The sequence below is a fragment of the Geotrypetes seraphini genome, chromosome 3, assembly GCF_902459505.1.
Source record: "Geotrypetes seraphini chromosome 3, aGeoSer1.1, whole genome shotgun sequence".
NCBI classification, from domain to species: Eukaryota; Metazoa; Chordata; class Amphibia; order Gymnophiona; family Dermophiidae; genus Geotrypetes; species Geotrypetes seraphini.
Genome location: NC_047086.1, coordinates 372,489,559 through 372,507,254, shown reverse-complemented (window position 1 = coordinate 372,507,254; position 17,696 = coordinate 372,489,559). Strand labels below are relative to the sequence as shown.

Here is a 17,696-nt window from a genome sequence, read left to right as displayed (position 1 = left end):
AGTTCTAAAGTTCTTCTGCATTTCGCAGGAAATGGGAATCAACAGTTCAAGTATGGGCACCTGTGTATCCTAACAGAACCCAGATTACCAAGGTAAGAACCTAATCTGTTATTTTATGGGTTTGCTTAATTACTTCATGATTATTATTTTCCAGTCTGAGACTGCAAAAGATCTTTCTTGGAAGAAAAAGTGGTTAGTGGTTTATTCCACAGAATGAATCACAAGTAAAGCAATAGTTTGAATTGGTTCCAGTCCTACAAAGATCACATTAACGTTAAATGCAGATTAGTGGAAAAAAAGAATGGAAATTTACATAGATAAGCCAAACTTGTCATCTTCTAGCTAGTGCTTGGTGAATATGCAAATATGGTATAGTAATGTGAATGCTTCCCAGATAAGGTCTGTTCTCCAAAGACAAACATGATAAAGCCACCACAGTGATGAATGACATCATCCAATAGAAGTCTGTGTGGGAACTGCTTTCCAGCAACTTCGACAAGCCTTTGAGGTCGGCATAGTGTGTATGTGCGTGCCTTCCCATTCATCACTGTTGCATGGGATCAGTCCAGTGTGTCTCTTCCACAGAGCAGTGAGGTCATGTTTTTTAGATCTTACTTCAGCTTGCATCTTTTCTAATCTAATAACAGGTATTCGTTGACTGCCTTTTCCAAATAGATCCTAAGCTGTGTACATAACTGAGAAGTTACAACATACAATCTAATATCGATAGAAGCTTACAAAAACATATCTTTAGAAAATAACCTGTAATAAAAATTTGTTAAAAAGAAATGTCTTAATTTTTTTCTGAAAAACTGTATGGAAAACTTCTGATTTTATTATCTGGAGACAATCTATTTAAAGAGGTGTCTTTTTAAATTGAAACAATTAAGATCGATTAGAGCTTATTTTCATGAACAATACTTAAAACTTGGTTCAGAGTGTGATATTGGCCCAATTGGATTATTGCAGTATTTTATATTTGGGTTTATCATGTAAATTAATGAATTGTCTCAGTTATTGCAGAATACGATAGCTTGTCTAATTTTTAGACAGGGAAAGTTTGTTTATGTATCACCATTTTTCAAAGAACTACATTGACTGCCACTCCAAGCATGAAAAAAAAGAGAAAAAGGTCTTCTTTATTTTGTAATCATCCTACCCAAATCACAATGTAATATAGAATAAATAGGATATAATGTGGATATTTCAGGGAATTGTCAAGAAAATCTTAGAATGCCTATCATTGGCTAACTCCAGTATTCCTATTCTAAATAGTATCTGTTTCCAATATGAAATAATGTATGAAAACATCTGTTTTCCCTTTTTTCTAAACAACCAATTTGCTTTGGGTAAAGGACAGGCGTATCATAACCAAGGGTAATCAGATCATAGGACCTCCTGTAATCTAGATATTATTCTAGGTCCACATCCTGACTCCAGATTTTAAGCACCTACGCCTGTCCCACCTCACCTGCCTCCCTAATTTTGTGAAAAATTTTCCATAAGATTGCATATGCAAATGTATACCCACCTGAGAGAAGCCTCCATAGAAGAGATTTGTAGGGCTATGTCCACACATTTACATTTCACTACTGCTTAGAGCAAGATCCCTGTTATGACAGCTGGTTTGGTTTGACAGTTCTTCAGAATTTATTCATAGCTTAGAATTCAACTCCATTGCCCTAAGCCTTTTGTTTTCTTTTCCAGGCTATCCAAAAAATAATAACTTTTTGTTCTCAGTTCTCCATTAAACCTTCCTTATTGCAGGTCTTCTGTTCACTTTCTTAATTTCAGACAGCCCAGGAGCTAGGAATTTCCATCAATTTGGCAATTTCATGCTGTTTGTCATCAGAGAAAGCAAAGTTATTTACTTGTAGCAGGTGTTCTCTGAGGACAGCAGGGATGAATATCCACATTGCCCCACTCACTTTCCTTTGGAATTAGTATAGCAAACAGAATACATTAGACTGGCTTATCACTACTACTTTTAATTATTTTAGAGTGTTACCAGACGTATGCAGCACTGTACAGAGTCACAAAGGAGACAGTCCCTGCTTGAAAGAGTTTACAATCTAAACAGACAAGACAAACAAACAGGATGTCAGGGTGGGGGATACAGTTAGGGGGAATGATTAACTGCTGGCTAGAATGGTGAGCACTGGAGAATAGGGTTATGAATTGAAGGCTATATGAAAAAGGTGGGTTTCCAGTTTACTTTTATAAATCTTTATTGAGTTTCAAAACCAACAAAAATGCAATACAGTATCTATACAAATAATATTAATCATATATGCATTTATAATCAATCAAAATCCATACAACAATAAAAAAAACCCACCCAACCAACATTTCATAAGAGATAGAACCATACAAAGAAATACCCCCCTAAAGGAAGGGGCATGACAGACGAACTTAGATAGTTTATTCCAGGCATACAGGGCAAATAGATGAAATGAACAAAGTCTCGAATTAGCAGTGGATGAGAAGAGTATAGATAAAAGCAGCTTATCTGAGGAATGGAGTTCTTGCGAAGACATATAATGAGAGATAAGAGAGAGATACTAAGGGGTTGCGGCATGAACACACTTATAGGTTAGTAATAGGAGTTTGAACTGTATGCTGAGGTGGATAGGGAGGAGAGGGTTAAGGTGAGTGTAGCGAGGTTGGCTTAGTCCCACCCTTTTAAGGCAGGGGTGTCAAAGTCCTTCCTCGAGGGCCGCAATCCAGTCGGGTTTTCAGGATTTCTCCAATGAGTATGCATGAGATCTATTAGCATACAATGAAAGCAGTGCATGCAAATAGATCTCATGCATAGTCATTGGGGAAATCCTGAAAACCCGACTGGATTGTGGCCCTTGAGGAGGGACTTTGACACCCCTACTTTAAGGCTTCTCAAAGTTGCTGGAGCACATATCTCGCATAAGGCTCTGGATGACATAACCCATCCGTGTGGATATTCATTCTCCTGTCCTGAGAATAGCTGCTGACGGTGAGTAATTTTGCTGTGCTGGTGAAATTGTGGAATTGTAATTTTGTTTGTTTCCTGGACAGGGTATGGTGATGGTGAGCCCTGAGATGAATCCCACCATCTGTTCAGTATTTGAAGCAGAGATTGTGCTGCTCTTTCATGCCACAACTTTCAGAAAGGGTTTCCAGGTGACAGTGCATGTAGGAAATGTGCGGCAGACAGCCATCGTGGAGGAGCTCCATGGCAAGGTAAGAGGCATGATGTCCCTTAATGGGGATGGGGATTATCATTATGTTTCATACAATAGTTTATTGTTTTAGTCTATTATTGAGAGCTAAGCCTTGATCTCACTTCCCACCCCACATGTTCTAAATCAAGTCTGGTTGTGTTAAATCAGCTGAATCTAATTATCTGTCTAGGGGGTGCTTGCTTTTTCATATAGAATGGATGACTTTATTCCTTAAATAAATGATACAATAATTTTTAAACTGTGTTTACTCAGATTCTTCTTGTCTAATATTATTTCTAGTTCAATAGGTGTGTCAAATCTGGATACATAGATAATGTCCCCATGCTCAAAAGTCATATAGAATAGAGAGTTGCGCAAGGACAGAAATCCCACCTGTCCCCCCCCCCCAAATCCTGCCCATCCTTATCTGTACCTGCCCATTCCCAACAGAATTTCCTCCGTCCCCATCCGTCCCTGTGAGGAATTCCCTCTATCCCACCATAAAAATTACCTGTCCCCATAAAAAGCAACAATTACTTCTGACAGTTTTGATTTTAGTTTTAATTGAGTTTTACAGAAAATTCAAAATAAAGTCAGATATCTGCCAGAACAGCCATAAAACCAATACCCCTTCTCCCTCCCTCTTCCCAGTAGAGTGGGGATGGCATATCAACAAAATGCTATCCCAAAGAAGTAGATTTAAGGCAGAATTTGATGAACAGAAAGAAGATGCACAGTGCAGCAATTCTCTCCCCCTCTGCTCTTTTATTTAAAGTTACACATTTAACGTTGGTACCTTCTGGGCTGAAGAAGTTTAATGCAGGGTAGTCTGGCTCTGGAGCTGCACAGTTATGATGCCCAGTCTCTCCTGCGCTCCTCTGCACAGGCTTGAGCCAACGAGATTCTTGAGAGGAGGTCTCACACCAAGGCTCACTACTGGGAGAGCTCTGCACATCCACCAATCTGGGAGCAGTTCTACAAGGAAGTGTTCATGATTGGCCATCAAGCTTCAGCTCTGTCTCCCTGATTGGTGGATATCCAGAGCTCTCCCAGTGAGTGGTAATCAGCAACTGGTGCGCTGAGTGATCGAAGAAGCTTAGCGGGAACATTGGAACAAAGGTATGCTGGCATTTCCGTGGGAATCCAGGAGAACCAGCATCTATCCCCGTGGGAGTCCTGTGGACCTAGGGGGGATTCCTGTAGGAGTCCCATGGACTTGGGGGGATTCCCTTAATCCCCATTCCCGTGCAGACCTCTAGTGCAGAAGAAATCCACTCCAGCTTTTGAATCCTTCCTCCTTCACTAGAGAGCTCTACTGCCCCCTTCAGTTTTCCTTCTGCATGCAAGCCGGAAGGAGTCTTTCTGATCTGATCTGTATATGTCTTTATTTTATCTTTTTGTGAATGTTTGATGGCTTTTGGTGCTTAGAGCTCCCCTCATCGAGAGTTCAGCTCTGCCTGTATGAAGAAGAAACAGGCTGAAGTCTGCAGCTGACAGGCCAATCCCTCTATAGTACCTGTTGGCCAGCTTGCAGAAACTTTTTGGAGCTTGGGGTCTATTCCCCTTGTAGCATTGCTCACCTACTGCGTTGCAGGTGCTTGAGTGCAGGCTGTCAAGCATCCTTAGGAGGCACAGAAGGGTCTCACAGGGTGCCGACTGTGTTTCACCTTCTCCCTTTGTCTGCGGGGGTTCAAGGCTCAGCCAGAAACCGGTCCAACTGGCAGCACGAAGATTCAGCGTTGGAGGAGTGGCCCGTTTGAGGCAGTGATATCTTCTCCCAGATCCAGCTATCTTTGGAGTTATCAGGCTCCTTACGAGTCACTGAAGGAAGCGTCCTTGATGGATCTGACACCCAAGACGATTTGTCTTATGGCTGTTGCCTCAGCAAGAAGAGTCTCAGAGCTACAGGCTCTTTCTTGCAGAGAACCTTTCCTCAAGTTCACAGAAGCTGGAGTTCTTTGCATACAGTTTCGTCTTTTTTTGCCAAAGGTTGTTTCAGCTTTCCATGTCAATCAAGAAGTCATATTGCCAATATTCCAGTCCACAGGTTCTAAAAAGAAGGACCGAGTAAATATGGATGTTAGAAGGCTGTTTCTCTATCTTCAGGTCATCAACGAGTTCAGGCTATCTGACTATCTTTATGTGCTCACTAGTCAGGCTAGATGTGCCATACTGGCTTCCAAGGCCACGATCTCTAGATGGATGCTTAGTGTTATTTTGTCAGCCTTGGGTGGTCTCCCCTGAGGAGATTTGTTGGGTAGCGATTTGGTCCACTCTACATACATTTTCCAAGTTTTACAGAGTGGATGTAGTGTCAAGGGAGGACTCTGTTTTTGGGTCCTCAGTGTTATGAGCTGATGCAGTGGTCTTTCCCTAGATTTCTGGGACCCAGAATGACACGCCTATTGCACTAGAAAAATAGATTAGGTTCTTACCTTGCTAATATATTTTCTAGTAGATAGGTGTGTAATTCTGGAGCTCCACCCTGTCAGTTATCTCTTATGCATGCCTATTGTATCATTCATTTGAGTCCAAACTGAAATTTGGAGATCAGTCAGACCTAAAGGATTTGAAGAGTAATCTATTGCTAGAACACATTGGGATATTATTTGAGCTCCATAAATATTTGTTTGGCATGTATTTTTGTGGGTTTTTTTTTTGCTGTTTTGATTGTTCAATGTTTAACATATTTGTTATAATTTCAGAGCAGAACAGGGTTGTACTTCGGGGAATTTCCCCGTACCCCTCCTTTATATCTGTTTCTATATGGGGCTATTTTCTGCTTTGGTACAAACTGAGGGGGGCAGCAGAGCTCTCTAGTGAAAGAGGAGGGATTCAAAAGCTGTAGAACAGGCTAAAGAGCGACAAATCGCCAGGTCCGGACGGCATTCACCCAAGGGTACTCAAGGAACTAAGGAACGAAATAGCAGAGCCACTTCGATAAATATGCAACCTATCCTTAAAAACTGGAGAGATCCCGGAGGACTGGAAAATAGCAAATGTCACGCCAATCTTCAAGAAGGGTTCGAGGGGCGACCCGGGAAACTACAGGCCGGTGAGCTTGACCTCGGTCCCGGGAAAGATGATAGTGCTGATTAAGGACAGGATCTGTGAAACATCGAAAACAATGGACAGCTTAAATCGAGTCAGCATGGCTTCTGCAAGGGTAGGTCATGCCTCACTAACTTATTACACTTCTTTGAAGGGGTGAACAGACAGGTGGATAAAGGGGAATCCATAGACATCATTTACCTTGACTTCCAAAAAGCCTTCGACAAGGTACCACACGAAAGACTGCTTAAGAAGCTATGGAACCAAGGGGTACAAGGGGAGGTCCACCGATGGATCAAAAACTGGCTGGCAGACAGAAAACAGAGGGTTGGAGTAAAGGGTCATTACTCAGATTGGAAATGGGTCTTGAGCGGGGTGCCGCAGGGGTCGGTGCTGGGACCGCTCCTGTTCAATATATTTATTAACGACCTGGAGGTGGGAACAAAATGCAAGGTCATTAAATTTGCGGATGACACCAAACTATGCAGCAGGGTTAAAACAACGGAAGACTGCGAAAATCTCCAAAAGGATCTGACGACACTGGAAGAGTGGGCCAAAAAGTGGCAAATGAGCTTCAACATAGGGAAGTGTAAGGTCATGTATGTAGGGAAAAAGAACCCGATGTTCACCTACAAAATGGGGGGATCACTGCTAGGGGTAAGTAACCTTGAAAGAGACCTGGGAGTAATGGTGGACACAACACTAAAGGCATCGGCACAGTGCGCCACAGCCTCAAGGAAAGCAAACAAAATGCTTGGCATCATTAAGAAGGGCATCACGGCCAGGACGAAGGAAGTCATCCTGCCACTTTATCGCGCAATGGTGCGCCTGCATCTGGAGTACTGCGTCCAGTACTGGTCGCCATACCTCAAGAAAGACATGGCAGTACTCAAGGGAGTCCAGAGAAGAGCAACTAAACTGATAAAGGGTATGGAAAACCTCTCATATACTGACAGGCTAAAAAAGCTGGGGCTATTCTCCCTAGAGAAGCGGAGACTTAGAGGAGACATGATAGAAACCTTCAAGATCCTGAAGGGCATAGAAAAAGTGGACAGGGACAGATTTTTCAAATTATGGGGAACCACAAGTACAAGGGGGCACTCGGAAAAATTGAAAGGGGACAGGTTTAAAACAAACGCTAGGAAGTACTTTTTCACCCAGAGGGTGGTGGATACATGGAACGCGCTTCCAGAGGCTGTGATAGGCGGGAACACGTTACAGGGCTTCAAAGAAGATTTGGATAGGTTCCTAAAGGACAAAGGAATTGAGGGGTACAGATAAGGGTTGAGGTTAGGTTATAGGGATAGGAGTAGAGATAGGTTATAGAAATAGTCAAGGACCACTGCTCAGGCAATGGGCCTGATGGGCCGCCGCGGGAGCGGATCGCTGGGCGCGATGGACCTCTGGTCTGACTCGGCGGAGGCAACTTCTTATGTTCTTATTCCTTCTGTATGTCTCATGACATGGGAACATTTTCTGTATGTCCTGCCACACCTATCTACTAGAAAAGATATTAGCAAGGTAAGAACCTAATCTCTTTATTTTGTTGTTCAGAGATGAGAAATTATGCATATATGCAGTAATAGAGCTAATCAGGAAGGGAGTAACTTTTTCACATCACTGTACCTGGATTGGATCCTTAAACTGGCATCAGTTGCATTGATGCAGAGGTTCTGCTAATCATCAAGACTCTGGCATTGTGTGGAGGCATGGAATCGATTCTAAGATATTAGTAAAAACTAGAGCAATTGGAAATGGTTTTGTGAGATGTACATGGGAGTTTTGTGGGGAGTTAGATGTGGTAGGTAAGGGGACAGAAGATAGAATAAAATGGTTTCAAAATTCAAAGGTGTGCTATAATTGAACTGTGCATTTTGTACTTTTTTAAAGCAGTTTGGTATTTTTGTAAACTGGAGCAATTGGTCTCTCAAGTTCATTGAGGAAGGAAACTTCACTAGAGCACTGATTTACATCAAAGTTTAGGCCTAAACTGCTTACAAAGGCTTTTTCTTCCAGTTAGGCAAATTCTTGAATATCTACAGAATAATGTTTTTGATAGAGCAGTACTGGGTTTCAAGACAGCAGACCTAGAACCTCTAGAGGCTCAGGACGCTCTAAACTTTGAGGCTCCAGGCGGTCTCGGCAATACTGAGAAGCCACTTCCCAGAGATCCTTCCAGGGATACAGACAGAAGTCTGCTGGCTCCAGTCAAAACCAGGCCTCCAGTTCCTGTCCTGTGTCATCCTCCAAAAAGATAAAGACGCCAGGTCCGGAGTGGTCCCTCTAGATAGGGGGGATGGCTTTCTGACTTTCTAGAGGTCTGGGCTCAAATATCCTCAGACTGCTTGGTTCTGGAAATCATCCAGAGCAGTTACAGGCTGGAATTTGCCCAGTTCTTAACGGACTGGTTTGTGGACTCCCCAGCAGGGTTTTTGGAGATTCAGACCATATAACCTGTGCTGCCTGAAGACTCGGGCTTGGTCAGATACTCCATTTATTCATCGTGCCAAAGAAAGGCTCAGACGATTGGAGACCCATTCTGGATCTTATGCTCAAGGTTCCGTGAGACAGTTTGTTCTGTCATAATGGCGGTGACTTGGGGAAATTCCTAGCCTCTCTGGATCACACAGAGACCTATTTGCATATTCCTGGACCACAGAATGTTCCTGAGGTTTTATGTTCTAGCAAAACATTACCAGTTCTTGGCCCTTCCGTTTGACCTAGCGATTGCCCCTCACACTTTCACCAAGGGAATGTTGGGATATAAAGCAACACAGTAGACCCACAAATTAAGTAGATCAAAGCAGAAACAAGTGGGTTAATCGGAATGCTTCCAAATCTTTATTGATAGAAAGAAGAGGTACAATTCTGCAGAGAACAACACTAAACTGCAAGCATTTCAGTATAATGGCCTATACCTTCTTCAGGATTCTTGGTCACAAGCTGGTGGTGTTGATAATAGACTAATATCTCCTGCAGATCCAATACGTGAGCACTGTAATTCTTTTATACATGTTAAAAAACAAACAAACCACGAGAAGAACTGGTATATGGAGAAAACTCCAGCAATGTGGTTAACAAATTTTCACAGAAAGTGCAAGATGAACTTACAAGTTCATCCATACCTGGACAACTGGCTGATCAGTGGCCCCGTCATTCACCGAAGGACAGCAAGTAGCGTCTCAAGTGATACAAGTTCAGGAGAGCCAAGGTTGGATAGTAAATTTCTGAAAGAGCCAATTGACTCCAACCCAGTCCCTAGAATATCTAGGTATCTTGTAGAAGGTCATGTTTATTTTCCAGAGGCACGCAGACAGAAGCTTTGCTCTCAAATAACGAGCTTCTTAGCCAAACCAACTCTGTCAGCATTGCACTATCTCCAAGCTAGGTTCCATGATGGCCACTATAGAAGTGGTTCCCTGGGTGAAAGCTCATGTGTTCTCTCCAAAACGTGTTGCTGTCACATTGGTCTCCTGCAGAAGTCCCTGCCCTGGACACCGGAAGTCTAGGTCATTATGGACTGGTGGCTCTGTCCTCAATCACTAACCAAGGGCATATCCCTACGCTTTGCTTCCTGGGTAATTGTAATGACAGATGCCGGTCTCTTCAGCTGGGGAGCTCACTGCAACCATCGGCCAATTTATGGTTGTTGGATAACAACCCAGAGAAAGTGGTCGATCAACAGGCTGGAACTTCGAGCCATTTGGCTGGCTTTACAGAAGCTGCAGAAGACTCTGGAAGGTCAGGCAGTCTGAGTCTTCTCAGATAGTGCTACTGCCGTGATCCGTGCCAATTGCCATGGAGGTACCGAGAGTGTCTGGAAGCCTTCTTACTGTTCAAATGGACAGAAATTTACCTTAAGGCACTTCTCAGCAACGCATGTAGTGAGAGAGGACAATGTTCAAGCCAATTTCCTTAGCAGGCAGACCTTGGATCCAGGCAAGTGGACACTGTCTGTATCAGCCTTTCAAATCCTTGTTCATTGCTGGGGTTGATCGACGTGTGACCTCAAGGCAATAGTACAAAACAAGAAGGTTCAAGCCCAGAAGCGCACCAGTCTGTATGCTCTGGTCTAGTCATGGCCACAGAGTAAGCTGTTGGACTTATTCCTTCTGTGCCTCATGATAGGATGGATCCTCCACAGGATTGTAAGCCATCAGGGAAAGATCATTCTTGTGCTCCAGACTGGCTGCGTAGTCCATGGTATGCAGATCTAGTGAGTCTTCAGATAGGTCCCGATCTCGAGCAACAAGTGGCATGGCTTTTGAGTGCAAGGCGTTAGTGTGCAAAGGGTACTCGGAGGTAGTCATTGCAACTCGACTTTGGTCTAAAATGCCAGCAATGGTTTCTGCCTGTGCTTAAGCATGGGAAACTTTCCAACACTGGTGTGTTCAGGAAAATAAAGAGCCATTCTCTGCTCCAGTCTCTCTGGTGTTAGCTTTCCTCCAGGCTGGCCTTGACAAAGAACTTACAGTGGCATCCCTTAGAATCCAAGTAGCGGGACTCTTTGTTTTAGGGCCCGAGACCACAGATCTACACTGGCATCTCATCTGAACATAGCCAGATTTCTAAAGGGAGTTCTGTATATCAGGCCCCTGGTAAAACCTTCATTCTCTTCTTGGGATCTTAATGTGATTTGCAGGGCCTCAGCCAGGCTCCATACGAGCCACTGAGGGAAGCATCCTTGATGGTCCTGACGCTCAGATTGGTTTTTCTGGTGGCCATTACTTTAGCGAGATGCGTCTCGGAGTTACAGGCTCTTTCTTGTAGAGAGCCTTTCCTTAAATTCACTGAAGCTGAAGTCTCTTTGCGCACTGTTCCTTCCTTTCTGTCGAAGATGGTTTTCACATTCCATAACAATAATTTTGTGGACTAAATAATATATATCTTTTCTTTCTAATTTCCTCACATCACTGCTGTGAGTAGGGTTAGGTTTATTAGTTTTCTTTGATTTTTATTGCAAATCTGTATTCAAGTATTAATGTGCTTGTTTGAAATTTTGGAAAATTGAATAAATAAAGAATTTTTAAAAACCCAAAACAACAACAATAAGAAGTCAGATTGTCTGTCAGTATTCCAGTCCACAGGTTCTAAGAAAAAGGACTGGATTCTGAAGAAGTTGGATGTAAGAGGGTGCTTCTCCAATATTTTGAAGTCACCAGTGAGTGCAGGCTGTCTGACCATGTTTTTGGGCTGACAAATCCAGCTAGGCACGGTGCACCAGCTTCCAAGGCCACGATTTCCAGCTGGATCTGTAAGGCCATTTAGTCAGCATACATTGTGAGAAACTGTCCCTTGTTTCCATAAAGGCGCATTCGACTACTAATGTGGCTTCGGCATGGGCAGAAACTAAACAGTCCCCCCTAAGGAGATTTGTAGGACGGCGACTTAGTCCACTCTACATACATTTGTCAGATTTTACAAAGTGGATCTGGTGGCAAGGGGAGGACTCTGCCTTTGGGTTCTCAGTGTTATGAGCTGTTACAGTGGTCCCGCCCTAGATTTCTGGGACTGGTTTTGTACGTCCTGCTCATCCAGAATGACGCACCTATCGCACTAGAAAAAGAGATTAGGTTCTTACCTTGCTAATATCTTTTCTAGTAGATAGTTGTGTAATTCTGGATCCCCACCCTGTCATTTATTTTCTGCGTCTGCCTACTGTCTCACTCAGAATATTCTTATCCAAACCTGTAAGTTGGATGCCAGTCAGGCCTTAAGGGTATGAAGAGTAGTCTGTTGCTAGGATACTTTGGGGTATTATTTGAGCTCCATTGATGTGTCTGTTTGGCATGATTATTTCACCGTTTTGATTGTTCAATGGTTAATATGTTATAATTTTAGAGCAGAACATACTTGTTCGGGAAGTTTCCTTGTATCCCCTGGTTCACATTTGTTCTAAAAAGGGCGCTTGCCTGCTTTGGAACTAACTGTAGGGGGGCAACAGAGCCTTCTGTGAAGTAGGAGGGATTCAGAAAAAATCCGGAGTGGATTCTTTCTGCAAGGCTCATGAGCACTAGGATATAACCTGCTTGTCCAGAATGACATGCCTTTCTACTAGAAAAGATTTAACAAGGTAAGAACCTAATCGCTTTATAACAAGTAAGGGCAGGTGCACAGGCACCATCATTTAAAATGCTATGCACCACCTGAATGTATGGTAGGAGAAAATGAGGCTATTTGAACTACAGCTTAGAGGAGATGGGGGAGGTTATTTGGGCTCTGAGCCTCACTCAGTAGCAGAGGTTGAAGACTGGCAGCCTCCCCCCCCTTCTGCTTGGTGGTAGTGGGGGAAATAGATAAAATATATATGAAAAAATATGCCAGCCACTCCTCACATTACCTTTCCACACTAAGGAGCAAATGCACAGAACTCACCGTGCTGACATCATTTCATTTAGACAGGTTTTAGCCAATCTAAATGAGATGTTATTCCGCGACTAATGCATAGAGGGACGAGTACCCGTGGTTAACCGCAGAATGGGAACAGAGCCCTTGGCCACGGGGACAGGCTGTGTCCCTATGTCATTCTCTTGAGATTAGCCTTAAAACAGGCTGTTACTAGATGAAACAGCATCTATAAAAGGGTGTAGGACGATTCAGCATGGCCAGTTCAGTACAGCAGTTTCAGCATGGTCAGTTTAGCCCAGTTCAGCATGACCACCTTCAATGTCCTTCCATCGCATGCCCAGTTGCAGTTGTTTCACTACGACCATTGTAACGGCGAGTGCTTCACCTGCTGAAGCTGCAAGGTTTGAAAGAGGTGGGGGGAATAGCTCCTCTCACCGCCCTGGAGCTTCTTTCCTTTCCCTTCATTCACCTGTGGTTGTTTTCTCCTGCCTCCCCATCATCTGATGACTTCAAAGTTTGAGAAAGTGGGGGCATAACTCACCCCTCCACTGGTTCTTTCCCTTCATCCCCCCCCCGTGGTCATCTTCTCCTGCCTCTGCACCATTTGGTGACTTCCAGGTTTGGAAAGGTGGGGGGGGGGTCCTCGCAGATCAATCAGGTGCATCTAAGGTTTCCCTTTATATTGGAACAGAAAGTTGTCTAGAGGAAAGACTTCCAGGGTAAAAACTTGACTTTGAGAGGGCATCTTAATGAGATGAAACAGCCCACACTGAAAGGGCTGTGATGAATTGTCCTGTGCTGAAAGGACTGCTCTGAAACGACCATGCTTAATTGTCCCATTCCCCTTAAAATGCTAGTATCAATATGTAAAAACTTCACATATCTTGGAAAACTGGCAACTGTATTCAATTATTTAAATCCAAAATCAGTTTCTGCAGTCTTACTGTTAAATGACATCATTTGTGTCTTGTCTGCTGATCAGTTTCCTACCACCTGCAACTCTCCTTCTATCCCATGCCCAGTTGCTTAAGCATCTTACTGTTACTGCAACAAATTCATCCATCATTGCAAGCATCAAGGAGCGTAGGGAAAGCTATACCAAAACTACAGTTGAACAGAATATTGTCATTTTTTACATTTTAATAAAAATATTTAAATATAAAATAAGTTTTCAAGTCTTCTGTAGATGAGGATAGAGCCCACAGGGATGGGGTGGGGATGGAGACAGAGCCCTCAGGGATGGGACGGGGACATAACCTGCAGGGTCAGGGACAAACGTTATCCCCATGTCATTCTGTAGTACAGAAGCTTTCAGCCACTGTTTTATCGTGCATGGAAACAGTGACCGAAAGTCCCATGCTGATGAGCTCATTAGCAGATTTTGTGCAATGCCCAGAACAATAAGAGAGCTGTTGGTAGGGCCCCCCTGCCTTTACTTTCCTGTCAGTGCCTGAATGCTGATTGGCTCAAACATTGACAGCAAAGTCAGGAAGCAAACCCCCAACCAAAAATAAAATATCCCTGGTGGTCTGCTTCCAAACCCAACCCCCCTCTGACCATAAAACCTATTCCTAGTAGTCCAATGGCTGGGATTGGGCCTCACCATCTGATCTGATTTGACTGCTAGCGTGTTCTGAAGTTTGAGTCACCAATTTGTGGAGACATTTGAAGTTTCAAGTTTCAAGTTTTATTAATTTTGATATACCAACCATCAAGTTAATATCTGGCTGGTTAACAATATGTTTAAAAGAAAGAGAAATTATACAAAACTAAAAAAAAGAGGCATTGTGTATATACATATAACATCACAAGACGAACTAGATGGTGAGGATAAAAGGGAAGGGAGGGTGAAGTTACATGTTTGAGAAGAAATTGGAGATAGTAGGGTAAGGATAAAACATAATGGAAGGGGGCGCTTTAAAGAAAGCGATTATTTTTGGTAATTAGGGAAGATAGCTCTAAGTGAATGAGAAGGCATCGCGAAATTGCACAGTATCCACTTTTTTTTAATATGCAGTTGGTTATTGGTATAATCATTAAGGACCCCTGAGGAAGGCTACCTTCAGTTGAAACATGTCCTGAGGTCATTTATTCCAAATCTCCTTATTGGACAGTATCATTTTTTGGTTTAGACTTTTAATAAAGCTCTTCTATTCAGATCACCGGCTCCACTTGCTTTTTTGTGTTTTAGGCTGGGCAGGGGCAGGGTGTCGCCATTTGAAGAGATGGGCCCTGAGGCAGGATGGAGTAGGCATCACTCCTGTGGTACTACTACAGGAAAAGGTACAGGGGGTCCTGACTCATACGGCCAGGTATGGGGAAAGTTGTCAAGCTGTGGGACTCAGCCCAGCCAATCAGCAGGGGAATTTCTTTTTTTTTGGGGGGGGGAGGGGCACGGGGGATTCTGCATCCAGCCACTGGACCACCAGGGATAGTTTTTTGGTTGGGGGAGGTTGGGTTGGCTGAGGGGGTCTACTGGACCATCAGGGATTTTTTTTTTAGGGTGCAGTTTGGGTTACCTGGACATGCACACAAGAGTTGTACATACCAGGTCCCTTGTTACGCCATCCTATAGTATCAATATTAAATTCCTTTTAAGGCCAGACATCTTGCTGGCAGGTAGCCATATCATTGAACTAAGGGGATACCCCCATATAGGCAGCTGGAATTTCTAAGCATAAAAAATGGCCCCAGATAGAGGGCACTACATTTGAAATTTTAACTTCAACTGCAAGGATATTGTAAGGTAAACTGAAATGTGATATAGCTCCATTGTTTGCCAGTAGAATTCAGTATTAAGATTTTGCTAAATGTATTCACAGTTTTTCTCAGTTTTATCTTTTGTTACATTGCCATACATCAACAGAATTAGTCAGCAGTCCCTCACTAAGGGGTAGAAGCGGTTCATAGACAGTGGAGCACAAGACGTCAGCGCGCTGACAATCCAGCGCCGACAATTCGGCGCAAGACAGAAGCGCGCGGGGGAAAAAGTAATTTTTAAAGAGCTCCGACAGGGGGTTTGGGGTGGCAACCCCCCACTTTATTGGTTAGTGTTCGCGCTGCTGTTGGAGGGGGTTCGGGGGGTTGGAAACCTCCATTATAGCGAAAACGAAACTATTTCTGATTTTTTTTGGAAAAAGTTCCGTTTTCTCTATAATGTGGGGGGATTTCACCCCCCGAACCCCCCGCAACGGCAGCGCGAACACTAACCAATAAAGTGGGGGGGTTGCCACCCCAAACCCCCAGTCAGAGCTCTTTAAAAATTATTTTTTCCCCCGCGCGCTTCTGTCTTCCGCCAAATTGTCGGCGCGCTGGCGTCTGTCGTGTGATTATCCCGTCACCGTAGAAGCAGGTGATGTGTTCAAGAGCATTTTCAATGTTCACATCTGATTTATTTGTGCATTTGACTGTCACTTGTTTTTGCATGATTATTTGGTTGAAATTTTTGGTTTTTCTGTATGTTGTCTAAATTTATAGCACATGGGCAAATAATTTTTAAAATAAATTTTCAATGTGTGCGACAGTTTTGATGTCCCTATACCTATATCATTGCCTATCGTTTTTTCTCTGAGGATATGCCTGCCATTAGTATTCTCATATCTGGGTGACATCATCTGACAGAGCTGGTGCAGATGCTGCCAAGTGTATACAGCTACTAGAAAATCCTAGTAGTGTCCCACCGCCTTCCCTCCCGTTGCATGATAGGTTCCTTGGTTTGTTTGTTTTCTCACAGAGCTGGGTGGTTGCATCTTTGTAGTCTTTCTTCAGTACTTTTCACTGATACTTTTCTGTGCCTGTATGGATTTTCCTCATATTTTTTCAACAAAAGTTTATTTTTATTACCTTCCTCCTTTATTTTCTTAGGTTTTCAACTCTTCAAGTTTCTTTCTTTATTGCACAGCTTATTAGAACCCTTTTAGGCCTGAGCACCTCAGTATGAGCCTTTTGCCCTTTTTGTCACTCAAGATTGAGGAGTTTAATTTAGCTGTGATTTTCTCGATCTTCAAGAAGTTGGCTGATCTTTGTAATGGAGCCACACATTGGATGCCTAGGGCTTAACCACAAAGCTAACACTTTTTCTCTATTTAAAATGCAGTTGAGTAAATAGATGGCACATCAGGTTGAGCAAGAGAAACTTTTTGGCTCCTTGAAGACCATTCCATCACTACCAGCACTGGAAGCATCAACTTCAATGGCTGCTCAGACTTTCATTTACCACTGGGAGTGCACTAGCATCGAGGAGATCCATTCTTCACCTCCTTCAACATCAGGCACTAATATTAGACCCTGGGACCATTTGGCATTAGACCCGACAGTGAGGATGTGTATGGGCTTGGCGTCATCCTTGTCAACACGAAGGGTCTGTATGTTGAGCATTGAGGGAAGCCAAAGAAGCATTTGCTTCGGTCTTCAAAGCATTGTGCTAGGAGCTCCGAAGTATTGGTATCACTGGTACCTGAGAAGCACTGCCACTGAGAGGATTGCTCTCCCTTTCTTTGGTGGCGATGCTGGTGCACCAGTCAATGAACAACCAGGTTTCTGCTTCCATTTTGGCACCAGCTCTTTCTCAGGTTGTTTTTGAACTGGCTCCCCAGCCTTTGATGATGCCTGCCCTCGAGGACTGGTACCACACCATACTCTAGGGAGGAGCTTCCACAGATGTTTCAGCTGCACACTGCTAAGGAATTGAGGGTGTTTTTGCCAGCTGCAGCTCTACTTCATCTCCTTCCTAAGACCTCCATTCTGCCTGTCAACATTAACCCATGCGGTACCACTCTCTAGATTAAGGGAGGAAGCTTACCCAGAGTCTGAGAGTAGGGCTCTACCTTGATGCCCTCCAGGGCATGGACATGGTTCCACTGAGCCAGGGCATGTACAGACTCTGTCTGCCCATCCAGAGTATTGTGAGAGGCCTGACCTGGACTGCTCATGGGAGTCAGAGGAGGATTCACATTACTTCTCACAGGAGAAGTTCTACGGTGTCCCTTCTGACCCCTTCCCTGCTGAAGAAAGATGTAAATCTCTATCTAATTGTCTCTTATTCACATGTGATGTTAGAGACTGAAGAGAAGCCTAGGGCAGAAATGTTATCTGTCCTAG

The 17,696-nt window shown here is 43.5% G+C and overlaps 1 protein-coding gene across 1 annotated transcript in view; it reads left to right on the top strand.

Annotated features, from left to right (window-relative positions):
• Nucleotides 1–17,696, top strand: part of GTPBP2 (GTP binding protein 2) — an 89,202-nt gene that overhangs the window by 65,162 nt on the left and 6,344 nt on the right. The window contains exon 11 of the mRNA XM_033936808.1: nucleotides 3,052–3,216. Within this exon, the coding sequence (XP_033792699.1) occupies nucleotides 3,052–3,216 (165 nt within the window). The remainder of the gene's footprint in view (nucleotides 1–3,051; nucleotides 3,217–17,696) is intronic.